This window comes from Scleropages formosus, chromosome 5 (genome assembly GCF_900964775.1).
Source record: "Scleropages formosus chromosome 5, fSclFor1.1, whole genome shotgun sequence".
Taxonomy (NCBI): domain Eukaryota; kingdom Metazoa; phylum Chordata; class Actinopteri; order Osteoglossiformes; family Osteoglossidae; genus Scleropages; species Scleropages formosus.
In genome coordinates this window covers 29,274,327-29,290,056 of record NC_041810.1, presented here as the reverse complement: position 1 = coordinate 29,290,056, position 15,730 = coordinate 29,274,327, and the positions used below count along the sequence as shown (strand labels likewise).

Sequence of the window (15,730 nt, the reverse complement as noted above, 5' to 3'; positions counted from 1 at the left end):
CAGTGGTGCTGGAGGTAAATGTAAAGTGCTGAGATTAAATTAAAGTAAAAAGATAAAGTCCACGCCGTCGAAAACCCAAATTATTAGCTCATCATGCTACAATCCCAGTGGTTTAGTTATTCATACAAATGTTTTTGTTGGTGAACAGCTAACTGTACAAAAACACTAAGCCTAATGAACTGTTGAAACGTCCACTTAAAACGTTTTTTAAAAGAGGATTGCGTGGCAGTGGAGCGGTGTTCGTGAGAAAGCCATTGAGGTTGCGTGCAAGGAGATCTTACACGGGAACTATGCACATTTTTTTTCTGCGGTTGCGTGTGGAGCGTGTGCCAAAGTCGCTCCAGCGAGGAAGTGGAATGACAGCTGTGTGGGCCAATCGTATCGCCCGTCAAAGAATAATAAAGAAATGAACCAATGAGTGTCGCCGAGCTGCACTTAGTCCCGCCAACGGCGAGTAGTAGGAAATGTAATTTGACGCCAGTTTCGGGGGGGGCGGTGTTTAGTTAAAGGCGCTGTGCCGCGCTTTGTCGCAACGGAGTTGCGTGGGATCCGCCGTGGGAGGTAATATATATATATAGCAGGTATCGTCATCATAATCAGCATCATCATTAGAAATGGAAAAACAAGACAAAAACGACACGTCAGTAAAATACTACAGACTGTCAGAAGTGCAACAGCGCAACACGTCGAAAAGCACGTGGCTCATCATCAACTATAAAGTGTACGACGTGACCAAGTTTCTGGAGCAGGTGAGAGGGGCGTGTGACGGAATGTGGCTTGCTGTACCTTTTTTTTGGGGGGGTTCGCACCGAGAAAGCGCTGCGGGGCGGCTCGCACCGAGAAAGCGCTGCGGGGAGGCTCGCACGTGCACCTGCTCTCAATCAGGGAGTCATTCATGAACTTCATCCAGGTTCAAGGTCCGTCTGCACCGTCATGGGCTGCTGTTTCGTCCAGCTATTGACAAGGATCTCTTGACTTTCATCTTCATTTTTGAGAGTTTTATTATTATTAATTTATTTATTTGACAATTTTAAAAATTATTTAAAATTTGACAGTTACATACACATAGATGTGATATTGTTTGCAGGACTAAGTGTCTTAATCTTTGCTGGGACATTCATTCCCTGCTGTCAGGTTGTATATAGTAACCCCATCTGATGTCGGGTTTATTCCAGTTTTCAAAAGTACTTTGCATTTGTCAAGTTAAAATATCTGCATTGTTATGAACCAAAAGATTTGTTGGCTTTTGTATTCATTTTTGCCCTTTTTAAATAAATTGATTGTTTAATGTTTCCCTTTAAATGCCCTGTAGCCAGGTTTTATGTGTATATTATATATATATATATATATATACTTCATTTGATCTATGGTTTATTTCAGTTTTCAAAAATTATTTGCATTTGCCAAATTAATATCTGCATCTTATTATTTCCTCATTAACAGTACTCAGTGCTTTTTCCTTCAGCAAAAGTATATTAATAAAGTGTGTTAATTATGTGGTCATGTTATTATGAGTATTCTTTTAGAAATCCTGAGGTGAGCTGCGTTTCTGTCTCCAGTTTAGAGTATATCTGTGTAAAATCTGCAGAAAATCATAATGAGATGTCAAGTTCTGTAATCTGTGATCTGCAAAATGCTGACGCATTGCAAGTCTGTGCCAAAAAAACTGGGAGAGAGGCCACAGGTGGGTAAAGTAGTCAGCCTTAAGTTTGACAAAGTGCCACAGATTGCAGGTGTGCTTGATCTAGGGCAAAGGATACTTTTTTTTCAGAATAACACTGGCTTTTATTTGAGTTGAGCCAAGGCTTTAACAGCCTTTTGACCATCTGAATTTTTGCATTCATATTATTTGCAGGTGTTTTTACAGTGTTGTGTACATTGTCTGTGTACATTATATATTGTGTATGTTGTTGCCGGACTCTGGCCTGTGTACTGCACTCGTCCGTTGTATTTATCTTCGTTTTACAAAGTACACGGTATGCTTTGTGTGGCACGTAGATTGAAAAGAAATGCAACTTTTTTCAGTATTCATTTAATTAATCATAGCATTGCTTCCCACCAGTGAGATCTTAGCTGATGCTTTTCTCTAAAGGAACTTAGAACTATTTACATGGCTGGCCTCCCCCACCCCTGTGGAGCAATTTAGGGTAAATGCCTTACTTAAGGGCACTACATACACCTGGAGGTGAGGCGTGAACCTACAGCCTTTGGGTTTAAAGGCAGCAGCAGCTCTAACCACTATGCTACCGGCTGCTACCTTATCTTCAACAAGCCTATAAGGATTAGAGCAATGCTAATCATGAGTTTAGCTCAGGTTGGGACTGTAGAGAAGTTGAGGTCAACTGACATGAACTGGAAGAACATTTTCTATAAGCGATGAAGTCTAACAATGTATTAACATAATTTTTCCACAGCCAAAGAAATGTCCCCTTAAATTCAGTTCAGTCTGTTGGCTAGGGTGAAATGCTGCTTTGAAGGGTGCCCTCAACTTTGAGTTAATAACTATAATTTTATTATTGTGAATCTTCTCGTAGATTAAAAAAAATCAAAAATGATGAGTAGTGGAAGTTGGTTATAGTCCAGTGCTGCTGGGCATGTTGTAGTCTTGGCTGATACATTACATTAAAATTTTTGTGTTTGTGTCTCATGTCTGTTTTTCTTGGAAGTGTATGTTCTGTTGCTGAGCACTGTACTTTTTAATGTCAGCAGTTGTTGTTCTGTTTTGCTAGCCTTGGGACACAAATAAAAGCGGAGAATGACCCTGTCACCCTCTCCATCCTGGAATTCAGATACATTCAATTGGAGCCCCACACATACCGCTGTGATCGTGATGTCTCAACCAGCCATACAGTCCCACTAATACTTTGTCCACTAATGCTTTGTGTGCCCAGCACCCGGGAGGTGAGGAGGTCTTGCGTGAGCAGGCGGGAGGCGATGCCACGGAGACCTACGAGGACATTGGCCATTCCACTGATGCGAAGAAAATGGCGCAAAACTACATTATAGGAGAGCTGCACCCGGTAAGAGGACAGCCCCATTTTAGGAAATGCAGCCCAACTCTACCTCTTAAAGCGTCTGCCTTCTAGCCTTGTTTTTGTTTTTTTTTTTCTCTTCATTAATTTCTGTTGTGTTCCGTCACTTAACTCTATTCCATGAATGTTCATGAAATCTCATACAGGTGCACATTGCCATTTATAGATTATATTAAGAGTGTATTACTGTTACTAAATACACATCACCTGATTACAAATTACAAACATAACACCTGGTAGTGTAAATGTCATAGTCTTGTTCTTTTTTTACGTTCGCTTCTGTATTTATTCGTTTGAAAAGGAGGGAATGTTTTGAGTCTTCTTAGCAAGTCCATCCTAATGCCATGCAACCAGGGTGAACATTGACTCTGTGTAAAGTAAGACACTTCTGGACAGAACTTGATTTTGAAACTACCTGTAGATTGAAATCTTTAAACATATAATTTAACTGTTAAGACTTTCCTGACTTTTAAAAAAGGTTCTGTAAGCCTGAAGTATAAGAAAAGCACAGACGAGCTGCTCATGATCCAAATGGGTTGCAGAAAACTCATTGCCTAAAGAAAACTTGCCAGTCACACCGAAGTCCACATCAAGGACTAATTTAAGGGGGCTTTTAAAGTTACAGTGCTGTGAAAAAGTATTTACCCCAATCTTGATTTCTTTTTGTTTTTTGTGTATATATCATACTAAATTGTTTCAGAAATTAAAACAAAATCTAACATTAAACAAAGGCAACCTGAGTAAACACAAAATAACAGTTTTTAAATGATAATGTTATTTATTCAAGCAAAAAAGTTATCCAGTACTAACTGGGCCTGTGTGAAAATGTATTTGCCCCCATAGTAGATTTCCCCAAATCTATGAAATTGAATTCAAAGTAGGGTTCAGCTGGACTATAGATGCAAACCAGGCCTGATTACTGCCAGCCCCGTTCAATCAAATCAACACTTAAATAGAACTTTTTCAACAGCATTAAGTTGCGTGAAAGGTCTTACCTAGTAATAAACTGCCAAGTTGAAAGATATTCCAGAAGTGATGAGGAAGAAGGTGATTGAAATACAGTCTGGGAAGGGTTACAAAGCTATTTCAAAGGCTCCGGGATGCCGAAGAACCACAGTGAGAGCCGTTTTCTCTAAATAGAAAAAACTCTGCACAATAGCGAACCTTCCCAGAAGTGGCCGACCTTCCAAAATTCCAGTAAGAGCGTAGCGACAACTCATCCAGGAAGTCACAAAAGAGCCAAGGACAACATCGAAGGAACTACAGGCCTCTCTTGCATCAATAAAGGTCACTGTTAATGACTCCACTATCAGAAAGACACTGGGCAAAAATGGCATCCATGGAAGAGTGGCGAGGCGAAAACCACTGCTAACCCAGAAGAACATTAAGGCTCGTCTGAATTTTGCCAAAACGCACCTTGATGATCCTCAAACCTTTTGGAAGAATGCTCTGTGGACTCGTGAGTCGAAAGTGGAACTGTTTGGAAGACAGGAATCCCGTTACATCTGGTTTAAACCAAACACCGAATTCCACAAAAAGATCATACCTACAGTCAGTCATGGTGGTAGCAGTGTGATGATGTGGGGATGCTTTGCTGCTTCACGGCCTGGGCATCTTGCAGTAATTGAGTGACGTATGAATTCTGCTCTCTACCAGAAAATCCTGAAGGAGAGTGTCCGGTCTTCAGTCCGTAAATTGAAACTCAAGCTCAACTGGATTATGCAGCAAGACAATGATCCAAAGCACAGGAGTAACACCACCTCTGAATGGCTCAAAAAATGCAAAATTAAAGTTTTGGAGTGTCCTAGTCAAAGTCCTGATTGAGCCCAATTGATATGCCGTGGCAGGACCTTAAACGGGCAGTTCATGCTCGAAAACTAATGTGGCTGAACTAAAGCAGTTCTGCAAGAAAACAGTGGGCCGAAACTCCACCACAGCGCTGTGAAAGATCTCCAGTTATCGGAAGCGTTTGGTTGCTGCTTTAGTTATTGTTGCTAAAGGTGGCACAACTAGATTTTAAGTTTAAGGGGGCAATTAGTTTTTCACATTGGTGATAGACATTGGATAACTTTTTTTTTTTTTTTTCCCCTTCAATAAAAAAATAAAAATTCGAAACTGTATTCTGTGTTAACTCAGGTTGCCTTTGTTTTATGTTTAGATCTAAGATTTTAGATAAGATCTAAAACTATTTAGTATGAGATATACACAAAAGCAGAAGAACTGAGGATGGGGCAAATACTTTTTCACAACACTGTCTATCCTGCTTCATATACTGCAGGTCTTCTACTGTTTAGTATAACTTGTGACAAGTGTCTCATCCAAGACCGTCCTCACTACACCACTCTTTCAGAAGAGTCATGACTGTGCAGCTGTGGTCCCCAGGTAGTGTACAACACATTATAATTGGTGCCTTGGACCGGCGATGCCACGTTGTTGGTGACGTACGTCAATATAACGATGAGATGAAACGAACTGAGCAAAAGCAGCGCACCTTGAGAACCAGAGCCAGGCACCCCTGCTGTAAGTGAGCGTGTATAGAGTAGATGGACCAAACCTTAGGCACACATTACTTGTACATTTTGTGACCTCTTTATCACTGTGCTCCTTTTAGTATTCAGTAAAGAATGCACTTCTTGCTGTGTAAGGGAAGTTGTGTAATGCTAAGTAAATATTTACCTGCGCATCAGCGAATTGATAAGTGCGGCTATGTAATTTAGCAGTTTGTGTCGGGGTAAAAAGCTGCAGTGTGCGCTGTCATCCATATGCAGTCAGAAAAAGAAGGAAAGAAGGAAGGAAGGAAGGAAGGAAGGCAGGCCTAATGGAGGACATGCGTGCCAACAGGCTCTCGCCTAAAATCATTGTTTGTTTTGTATTCACAGGAGGATCGGCCCAAAATTGCAAAGCCTGCGGTAAGCTCTGTGCTGATTGGATTCCCTTTCAGAACAATTTACTGTGGTATATTTTGTTTGAAATGACTGTGCAAAAAGCTGTAGCGATATGAGACACAATGAGCGAATAGTTGGAATCAGGGTACTAAGTGGCACCAGTGACTGCTCATGGCAAACTAGAGCAGGAACTCAGAACTTTAGATCAACAGAAATATCCATCAGGATTGTTGAGCATTCAGGTAATTAAGGGAATGTTGTTCATTATGAGTGTGTGATAATCTGATGTTAAATAAAATATTTCTACTGTTATATAAAGCCTATATGGTGCCTATAAAAAGTATTCACACCCCCCCCCGCCCGGACTTTTTCATGTTCTACTGCTTTGTTGACTTCAAGGGGGTGAATACTTGTGCAGTCGGTTAATTTGTGTTTAATAATTGTAAGAAATTTTGATCAGTTTGTAGAGATTCATTTCCACTTTGACATTAAAGAATCTTTTTATGGTCAGTATGAAAAAAGCATAGTTAAATCCACTATGATTCAGTTCAAATGCCAAATTAATATATGTAAATTTAACCTGGTGTTTAAACCATGATTAAATTATCCTGAAAACCAGTGAACCAAATAATCAGTGCAGTATACAAGTGATTACAGAACATGAATGAATAAAAATATAGCACTAAAAGACAAACTAAAATATTTTGCTCCTTTTTTTATAGTATAAAATGTGTTGGTGTTATTATTGTTGTGCATTTTAGTTTAATTTTAGGTGATTTTTTTTTTTTTTTGTCTGAGATGCCACTGTATTCCCTCCGATGAGAAATAATGGTAATTCGACCCCCTCACAACAGGAATGAAGTTAACAGAGCGATCCCACAGAACAAATTAACTCAGCGAGTTTAAGGCTGGTTGTACTGGTTATTTATTACAGTTCCCGCCGTTTCACAGAGGTCACAAAATAGGCTTATTATAAAGATTGGAAACCTTTTTGTGTTCAGTTTTCCAGCACTTTTCACACTCTTCTATGTCACTGTTAATTTTAAATAATTATCTTCATATCCCAGATGCCTCAGGGGAACCATGAACCAGACAGCACAAGGTACTGTAAATTGATTACTTATATTTTCAGATTTACTGTTAGTCATGGCACTGTTTGCTATTTTGTGAGACCGCACTTTTCTCAAAGTCAATGGATCAGCACCCTCTAAGGATCACGAAAAGGCCTATTTGTAGGAAAAAGATTGTGTGTTTCATTTAAATCAATAAGCTAGTTAGTTGTGCTAGAAAATAAAATGAGTGACTAGTATTTTAGAAATTGGACCTTGTGAAGGTGCCGTCATCCTGCTCTTCATCCTTTCCCCTATTGCTGCTTTTCTCCAGCTGGTGGTCTAGCTGGGTGATCCCAGCTTTGGCCGCAGCCGTTGTAACATTCATGTACCGCATGTACATGTCGGAGGAATGAGCTTGAAGACTTGGGATGACGACTTGAAGACTTCCTGTACCAGCATAGCCGCCAAATAGTACTGATTTTGTATTGATTTACTGTAGTATCATTGCTTACTGCACATATATACAGGGACTGTATATAGTATGCCAAAATAAATTCACGTTATTCTTCACACCATTGAACAACATTCAAACAGTCCTCTTCTACCCGTCATAGAAAGTTCCCGATAAAGTCGTACTTATAATTGGTCATATTTTAAGATTGTTTTATTTTCTTTTGATTTGTGCGTATGAAATCGCAGCTGTAGGCTTGTGAATGAACCATTCCTTAAAGTCATGTATGCAAAAGTTTTTTTTTTTTTTTTTCCCCTTTTAAATCTTTATATCTCAGGACCACGGAAGCTGGGCAGATTTCCACAATGAATGTTCATTCTGAAGGCAGAATATAAATATGGTGCACCTACAAATAAACTTAAAACACTAAACTGGTAACTTCAATTAAAGCTACTCTCTCACAGGAGGTCCTTTATGGGCCCTTGATCCTCCGGCAAGTAATAAAACCAGTCACATTGTGTCTGTTTTATGTGCAGCACTTGTGTAACTCACCAGCCGATTTGATCCAAACTGATGGATAAATATCGATGATGGTGATTATGATAATGCCTCCAGTCATAGGTGTGACCTGTGCATATATCTATTAAAAAAAACATTTTAAGATGTCTTTTTGGTGTCATAAGGTATTCGACCTAGAGCTCTGAACAAGATTCCTTAAGCAAGGGGTGCGAAAAGAAAGCTGTGTTTGCGGGGGCTGATGTGACTGACTCAGAATGTACGTGTTTTTGTTTTGTTTGTCCAGAGACCAAGAATAGTTATCTTCTATTGTTGCATTCGATTATACACTGTGATTTTGTTTCATTGATTGGGTGCAATAAAATATACTGTCCATAATAATACGTTATTCAGTCGCATTGTTTCTTTAATTGCTGGTTTAATCTCAACACGTGCACAGCTACCGAATTATTTCATGATTTTGTATTGGTTGATTACTTTTACACCCCCCATTATACAGTCATAATATGTTCCTGAAAACCAACAGAAGATCAAAAAATCGGACAGTGGACTTGCTGATTTTTCATTATTATTTAATTCTTTTAAATGGGGAAAATTGCAATTCATTCCAGGCCCATGCCAAGTTCACCCCAAGATCTCTCCAAATGATGCCTAATATCATAAGGAAAAGGTCATGTAACACATTAAAATTGCAGGTTTCTTTGTTCTTTTGTGGTTTGTCTCCAAAAGCTCCTTTTAAAATAACTGAATGTTTTTGTTGCATCGCTTCAATGTTTAACTGTACGCACGGTTATAGCACTAAACATGGTCCTGCATATAAAAAGCTTCCTCATAATTTTATGTGTGTTTTTTAAAGTCTACATCTAGAATAGCAGAAAGAGCAATGAAATTATCATTATTTATTTATCTTTTGAGGGGGCGCGGTGGTGCAGTGGGTTGGACCGCAGTCCTGCTCTCCGGTGGGTCTGGGGTTCAAGTCCCGCTTGGGGTGCCTTGCGGCGGACTGGCGTCCCGTCCTGGGTGTGTCCCCTCCCCCTCCGGCCTTCCGCCCTGTGTTACCGGGTAGGCTCCGCTTCCCCGTGACCCCGTATGGGACAAGCGGTTCTGAAAATGTGTGTGTGTGTATTTATCTTTTAATTATGACTAGAAATAAATACAGAAGTTAAAGGTTCGTTAATTGCAGCTGAAGGGGGGCGTAGGGGGTTTGACCGGGTCCTGCTCTCCAGTGGGTCTGGGGTTTGAGTCCCGCTTGGGGTGCCTTTTGATGGACTGGTGTCCTGTCCTGGGTGTGTCCCCTCCCCCTCCAGCCCTGCACCCTGTGCTGCTGGGTTAGGCTCCGGTTCGCCGTGACCCCACTCGGGACAAGTGGCGAGCGAGAACATACGCTCTGCATCACTGTGACGGAAAAAGAGACAAGTTCAGGAGGTTGTCGGTCTGAAGAAAAACGGGACGCGGGTCTGTTTGTTTCGGTCCTTCCATTCCCTTGAGCTCCATCATGTCGGACTTGCCCAGGATGCAAAGCGTCTCCATCTGAACATTTTCTCATTAACACACACAGGACAGCCTTACTTACAAGGGAACCTAGACTGACCCTTAAAATACTGTACATACAGTATATTTGTTCACATTACGAATCAGCCTTTTCACCTGTGCTTATTCAAGAATTTTTTGACCTTTTCCCCCTTATTCCCAGAGGTATTGAATATTTATTCACATATATTTATGATCAGGACCCGGCCAAGCTCGCCGCACCACCGTTGTAAGTCACTTTAGAGAAAAGTGTGAGCTAAATGACTAAATACAAATCATGAAGACTCTGGTGCAATATATCTGCTTTCATCTGAATAATAATTTTATAATGTAAACACTGAAAGTGCATGCACTGGCTTGAGAAATGAAGACTATATGCCACATTTAAATATATGAATAACGAGAAAATGAAAGCACAATGCATCTATCAGTCTCTCAGTTTATCACAGCGGAGTGAATGCTGTGGCCTGATTCGAAGTCAGAGACTGGATCAGTGCAAATCTGGGTTGATTAACGATAAGTGGTATTGATCTCAAATCAGATATGTGGAAAACCAGACATCGGGAATCCAAAAGATGGGGGATGAGTCTGTACTTGTTTCTTTCTCACAAAGTGCTCATCAGATGTAGGGTGCCTGTTTTGGAATTAAAATGACTGAAAATAAACTTTTGTAAGATAAAAAAAATGCAGAAATATCAAAAGAATAATTAATCATTCACCAAGTTCAAAATTTCTGGCCATCAGCGATAACACACACACACACACTTTCTGAACCGCTTGTCCCAGATGGGGTCACAGGGAGCCAGAGCCTAACCCGGCAACTCAGGGCGTAAGGCTGGGGGGGGAGGGGACACACCCAGGATGGGACGCCAGTCCATCACAAGGCACCCCACGTGGGACTCGAACCTCAGACCCACCGGAGAGCAGGACTCGATCCAACCCACAGCGCCACCACACCCCCCACAATACATTCAGACAGTTTCAAATTAAACAGGATTTTCTTTCGCTTGATATTCATGTTCCTACTTCACTTTCGTTTTACAAAGTTTCTAATTCCACACCCAGAGTAAGTATGTTCACCTACCTAACCGAAATGCAACGTCTTAAAAACCAAGCTAATCACAGTATTACAGAATGTCAAGCAATTATACCTTTGCGTGCAGGCTGTTGTAACGCATTCGGTTTTATTTGTTCGTGAACAAACATCAGAGGCCCACTATTTACAGTTTAAGCATTTTATTACAATATTATTGTTGCATGTGGAATTTACATAGCTGTCCGGGTGTTTGACGGTGGAATATATTCTGTACAATCACTCACTTTAGGGACCACTTTTATTTATTCAGATGGAAAACAACTCCAACACAAACCGGTAACTTTGCTGAGAAAAACATTTGCAAGCCAAGCAAGCAAACTGTCACGTTTTCCTTCAAACAGAACTTATTGACAATATATTAACAATCCATTTTCAAGAGGGAATTAGAAAGCCGGGAGCACAGAAACTCAGATACGCCGAAATCAATCATGCTGTCACATGCACATGTTTATGCCGCGTTTCCGGCTTTCGTTGTTGTCAAATGGATGACTTGGTGCCTCCTGGACAAACAGCACACCAGCTGCCACAGTAATTCTGCAGCCCATCCATATCTTCTTCGTCACACTCTATCCGTAATGCCTGAAGGCAAGGGAGTCGCAAGAGATTTGGCCCAAAAGTGTGTATTTTTTACATCCCGTATTTATTATTTTACATTCCATACATAAAACCCATATCTGAGTTCCAGGGTTTGTTGGAGACACTAGTAATATATTAATATTCCTATGTCATTTCTGTTATCTGGAAGCACTGGGTTGCACTTCATTTTTACATTGTAAAATTCCTCTGTGGAAAATTGGGCTTCGTTAATCAAATAATCCAGCGAAACTTTAAAAGACATGAAAAAAATATGTGCAGCATGCAATGTAGTGTTGTAAGGGCCAATATTTATAGTTTGAAGGCAACGGGCTCAGCATTCAGGGATCCGTCATTCTAGCAACGATAGGTGACATTTTCCGATATTTTTTTAAGTATTTTCCAAATGTGTAAAGGACTCTTGACTTTTCTTTACAGGTACTACATGGGTCCTGAAGATGTGCAAAACATATTTTTTGGGACCAGTTTCCAGGAAAGGGCAGGGGGTAGGCCTAGATGATGTCGAACCAGCGGCTTTTGGCTAAATAGCTTGTGTCCAAGTGGGTGGTGCCACCTTCTAGAATGTACTTCAGCAACGTTTATTTTAAACAAAGACATACTACATTCACACAGCTAGAATTTTTTTACCTTGGTGTCTCTTCTCTCCCCTATGAGGATCAGAGCTTCGCCATTGTGGATCCTGTTTCTCGACCGCCTCGGGGGGCCACCCTTGGCAGTTGAGTCAAAGATGCGGGGCTATGCAATATGCCATCCAAATATCACGTCTATGAAAGTTCAAAGCGGTAATAATGGGCTTGCATCAAAGGAACTGGATTTACTGGAACCCATTCCCTGGTAATGTTCTAACTGTCAGATGTGAGCACAACCTTTGCGTGAAATTCATTCCTTGCGTCTGCAGAGCGAGAACTTTGTCCAAATTCTCATCAGATTTGTTCAACGTACTGTGGATGTTGGATGCTGGCAAGGGTGTGTCTTGTCTGAGTGCGCTGAGCTGGGTACACCTGGCTTTCCTCGCTGCTGTTTAAGGACGGTGTGGTCCTGTTTGACCCGAAAGAACTTGATTTTCAGCCTGAGTTGGGACGGTTCGTGGCTCAGTGTGGCCAAGTCAGGATGAAGGTCACCACCTCCAAATCTGAGAGGATGGTTCCCAGAAAGGGTTCCCTGAGAAGGTGTTCTCTCCAAGTGCGCTAGGTAGAGGACTTGAGTTCTCCGTCAATACTTGCTGTTTCCAGTTTTGTATACACCTCTATCCGTAAATATGGATATGAGCATTAGACCCTGAGCAAAATGATAAGATCATGAGTGGCGGTAATGAGGTTCATCCAGTTAGGGTGGTTCAGGCATCTAGTCAGAATGCAGGAGGTACACTGGGCGGGAGCATTTTTATCTTCAACCAGTTATACATATTTACCTGATTCTTTTCTCCCAAACGGGGGGTGCGGTGGCGTAGCTGGCTTGGCCAGGTCCTGCTTTCTGGTGGGTCTGGGGGTCAAGTCCCGCTTGGGGTGCCCTGTAATGGACTGGTGTCCCATCCTGGGTGTGTCCTATCTTGGGTGTATCCCCTCCCCTGCTGACCCTGTGCCCTGGCTCTCCGTTACCCTGCTTGGGACAAGCGGCTTCAGCCAATGTGCGTATGTGTGTTTTCTTCCAAATAACTTATATTAAGGCACCTACAGTTCTTTTCCCATTTATGCAACTTGCTAATTTTAATTCAAGTGCCTTCATCAAGGGTAGTATAGCAGTAGGTGGGATTTGAAGAGACAACCTTTGGAAAAGGAAGTAGCAGCGCAAACCATTTCACTCACTTCCCAGAAGAATGAAGATGCTTATCATAAACACAGTACAGGTACTGTAAAATACAGTGGCAGGCACTGTAACACACAACAACGAGCTGACACAGAAAAATCTGACTGATTTTTTTTTTCCTGTAGATATTCAGAAAGTAAATTCTGAAATGAGCAGCTGTCATGAGGAATGGTCACCAGAGGATCAGAGGAACCAGATGCTATACTTTATAAAGCAAAACTGCTTGGAGAGAAAATCAGCAGTAACTTTACATTCAGAATGTGTATTCTTTCTACAAAGTACTCGTTGCGACAGAGTTTGACGGCAAGACAATTGGCGGCTCAGGACTAGCAACCCTCACCTTTAATTTTAACTCAATTATCCAGCTGGTTGAGTATTACCAAGTATGTTAAGTTAGGAAGTTGCTTAATTTCATAATTTTGACTACTTTGCCTTGTCTTTCTTTGCATTGGCACAAATATCTTTTTATTAAATATCTTATTATTGAAGTTGCATAGCTGGAAATTGTGTTCAAAGAGCCTTTCCATTGCCCCCCATCTACAAAACTTTGTTTACCTGAGTATTTTAAGGCGAAGTGTGTTTCAGCATTGCGCAACAGCATGACTCCTCAACCTCTACGCTTCCAGTGTGTGTCCTTTACCACTGTGTTACCGTGCTGCTCTGCACAGTGTGAGATCCTCCATGTAGGACAAAGTGACGCCGTTCATCTGTATGGGTTACTTCTGCAATATGGTTTTATGGCATTTCCTTCTTTTCTGTGCTTCATACATGGTGATGAAGGTGTTACCGCGCCTATGAAGTGTGTATTTACATTTATTCATTTATCTGATGCTTTTCTCCAAAGTGACTTACAACCTTAAGCTGTTTACAATGACTTTTTTGCAACATTTTTACAACTGGGCAGTTTTTTCCTGGAGGAGTTAAAGGTAGGGGGTGTGGTGGTGCAGTGGTGCAGTGGGTTGGACCGGGTCCTGGTCTTCGGTGGGTCTGGGGTTCGAGCCCTGCTTGGGGTGCCTTGCGATGGACTGGCGTCCCATCCTGGGTGTGTCCCCTCCCCCTTCGGCCTTATGCCCTGAGTTGCTGGGTAGGCTCTGGTTCCCCGTGACCCCGTATGGGACAAGCGGTTCGGAAACTGTGTGTGAGTTAAGGGTAAGAAACGTGATCAAGGGTATTATAGCAGGAGGTGGGATTCAAACTTGGGTTCTTAAAGTGTAGTAGCAGAGTAGTTTGAACTGCTGTCTTTAGACCCAAAGGTCACAGGTTTGAGTCTCACCTCTACTTGTAATACCCTGGAGTAAGGTACTTACTCTAAAGCTACTCCAGTAAAAATTACCCAGCTGCATAAATGGTTTAAATAATTGTAACTGAACACTGTAAATAGGTTTGGAGAAAAGTTGCATCTCTAACTGCTGTTCCACCTGCTGCTAATATATAGTAATTTACTCTGTGTTGGGAAGCTTTACAGCTTTTTTGGCTCAAGTCCTAGTTCTTCCTTGGGTTACAGATATGGTGAAAACCTTCTTTTCTCACTGCTAAGAATGTGTTTCCCTTTGTCTCGGGTAGTCTTACCCAGGAGCACTTTAGCATCATTTGCAGTGACTGTTTTTGTCCTTACGTAATAATACTTTAGCTACCTTTCATCCTATAGGGGGTGCGGGGGCGTGGTGGTGCAGTGGTGCAGTGGGTTGGTCCTGGTCCTGGTCCTGCTCTTCAGCGGGTTTGGGGTTCGAGTCTTGCTTGGGGTGCCTTGCGACGGACTGGCGTCCTGTCCTGGGTATGTCCCCTCCCCCTCCAGCCTTATGCCCTGTGTTGCCAGGTTAGGCTCTGGCTCCCCACAACCCCGTGTGGGACAAGCAGTTCAGACAATGACATGACATGACCCTTCATCCTTGGGATCAGTGTGATTACTCATTGAAAAGGTGTGTGTACTGAAGCAGACATGGCAAAAGCCTTGGAAATGTCCAGTTCTTTCAATAACTGCACATTTATTGTAAGAAGAAGAAGGTAATATAGGTCTCATCAAACAGAAAAGGCACAGTTTTAAGAGCAAAATGGCAAGAGTTATTAGAATACAGTAGATGCAGGCATTTAGTCTTTATTACTCAAGCCAGACCACAGAAACCATCACAATACATTTACCCGATACTTTAATCCAAAGGAGCTTATAATGTTAAAGTACTTATAATCATTCACCTATTTATACAGCTGGGTAATTTTTACTGGAGCACTTTAGAGTAAGTACCTTTCTCAAGAGTACTACAGTCAGAGGTGGGGATCAAACCTGCAACCTGGTGGTCTAAAGGTAGTACCACTAACCACTACCCTACCAGCTGTCCCATTTTACTTTAAACTTACTTGCAGTAAGCTTACTTTATGTTTTTTTTTTTCAAATTTTAATTACTTTTTTATTTTTATTTATTTATACTTTATTTTTATTTTTAAAGTAGACATTTCGTGAACAGTGTAAAAAAAATTTCTTTAAACAAAAAATTATATTTATATATGTGAAGAATAGTGTTAGTGGGACCCTACGGTACAGGCCCAGAGTGTGCGCTTATGGGGGTCAAGCATTTCCCTAAATGCTGATCAACTGATCGGTTTTAAAATTAATTGACATAATGAGCCCTTGCTGACGGAAGCTACCGCGGAACCGTTTACTCGAGAAAATGCGGTATATCTGTTCGTTTATACTGATATATTGACACGCGTGTGGTGGCATTTCGCAGCGTGTCACGGTGCAGGAGGGACACGTGCTCGCGCTCGCGCTG

The 15,730-nt window shown here is 41.4% G+C and overlaps 1 protein-coding gene across 1 annotated transcript; it reads left to right on the top strand.

Annotated features, from left to right (window-relative positions):
• The first annotated feature begins 508 nt into the window (after window positions 1–508).
• On the top strand, window positions 509–8,317 carry cyb5a (cytochrome b5 type A (microsomal)). The gene is made up of 5 exons (XM_018765220.2): window positions 509–749; window positions 2,892–3,020; window positions 5,912–5,941; window positions 6,985–7,019; window positions 7,301–8,317. Exons 1-5 carry the CDS (start codon window positions 615–617, stop codon window positions 7,380–7,382), a joined length of 411 nt encoding a protein of 136 aa, XP_018620736.1. The 5' UTR covers window positions 509–614; the 3' UTR covers window positions 7,383–8,317.
• The last annotated feature ends 7,413 nt before the right edge of the window (window positions 8,318–15,730 follow it).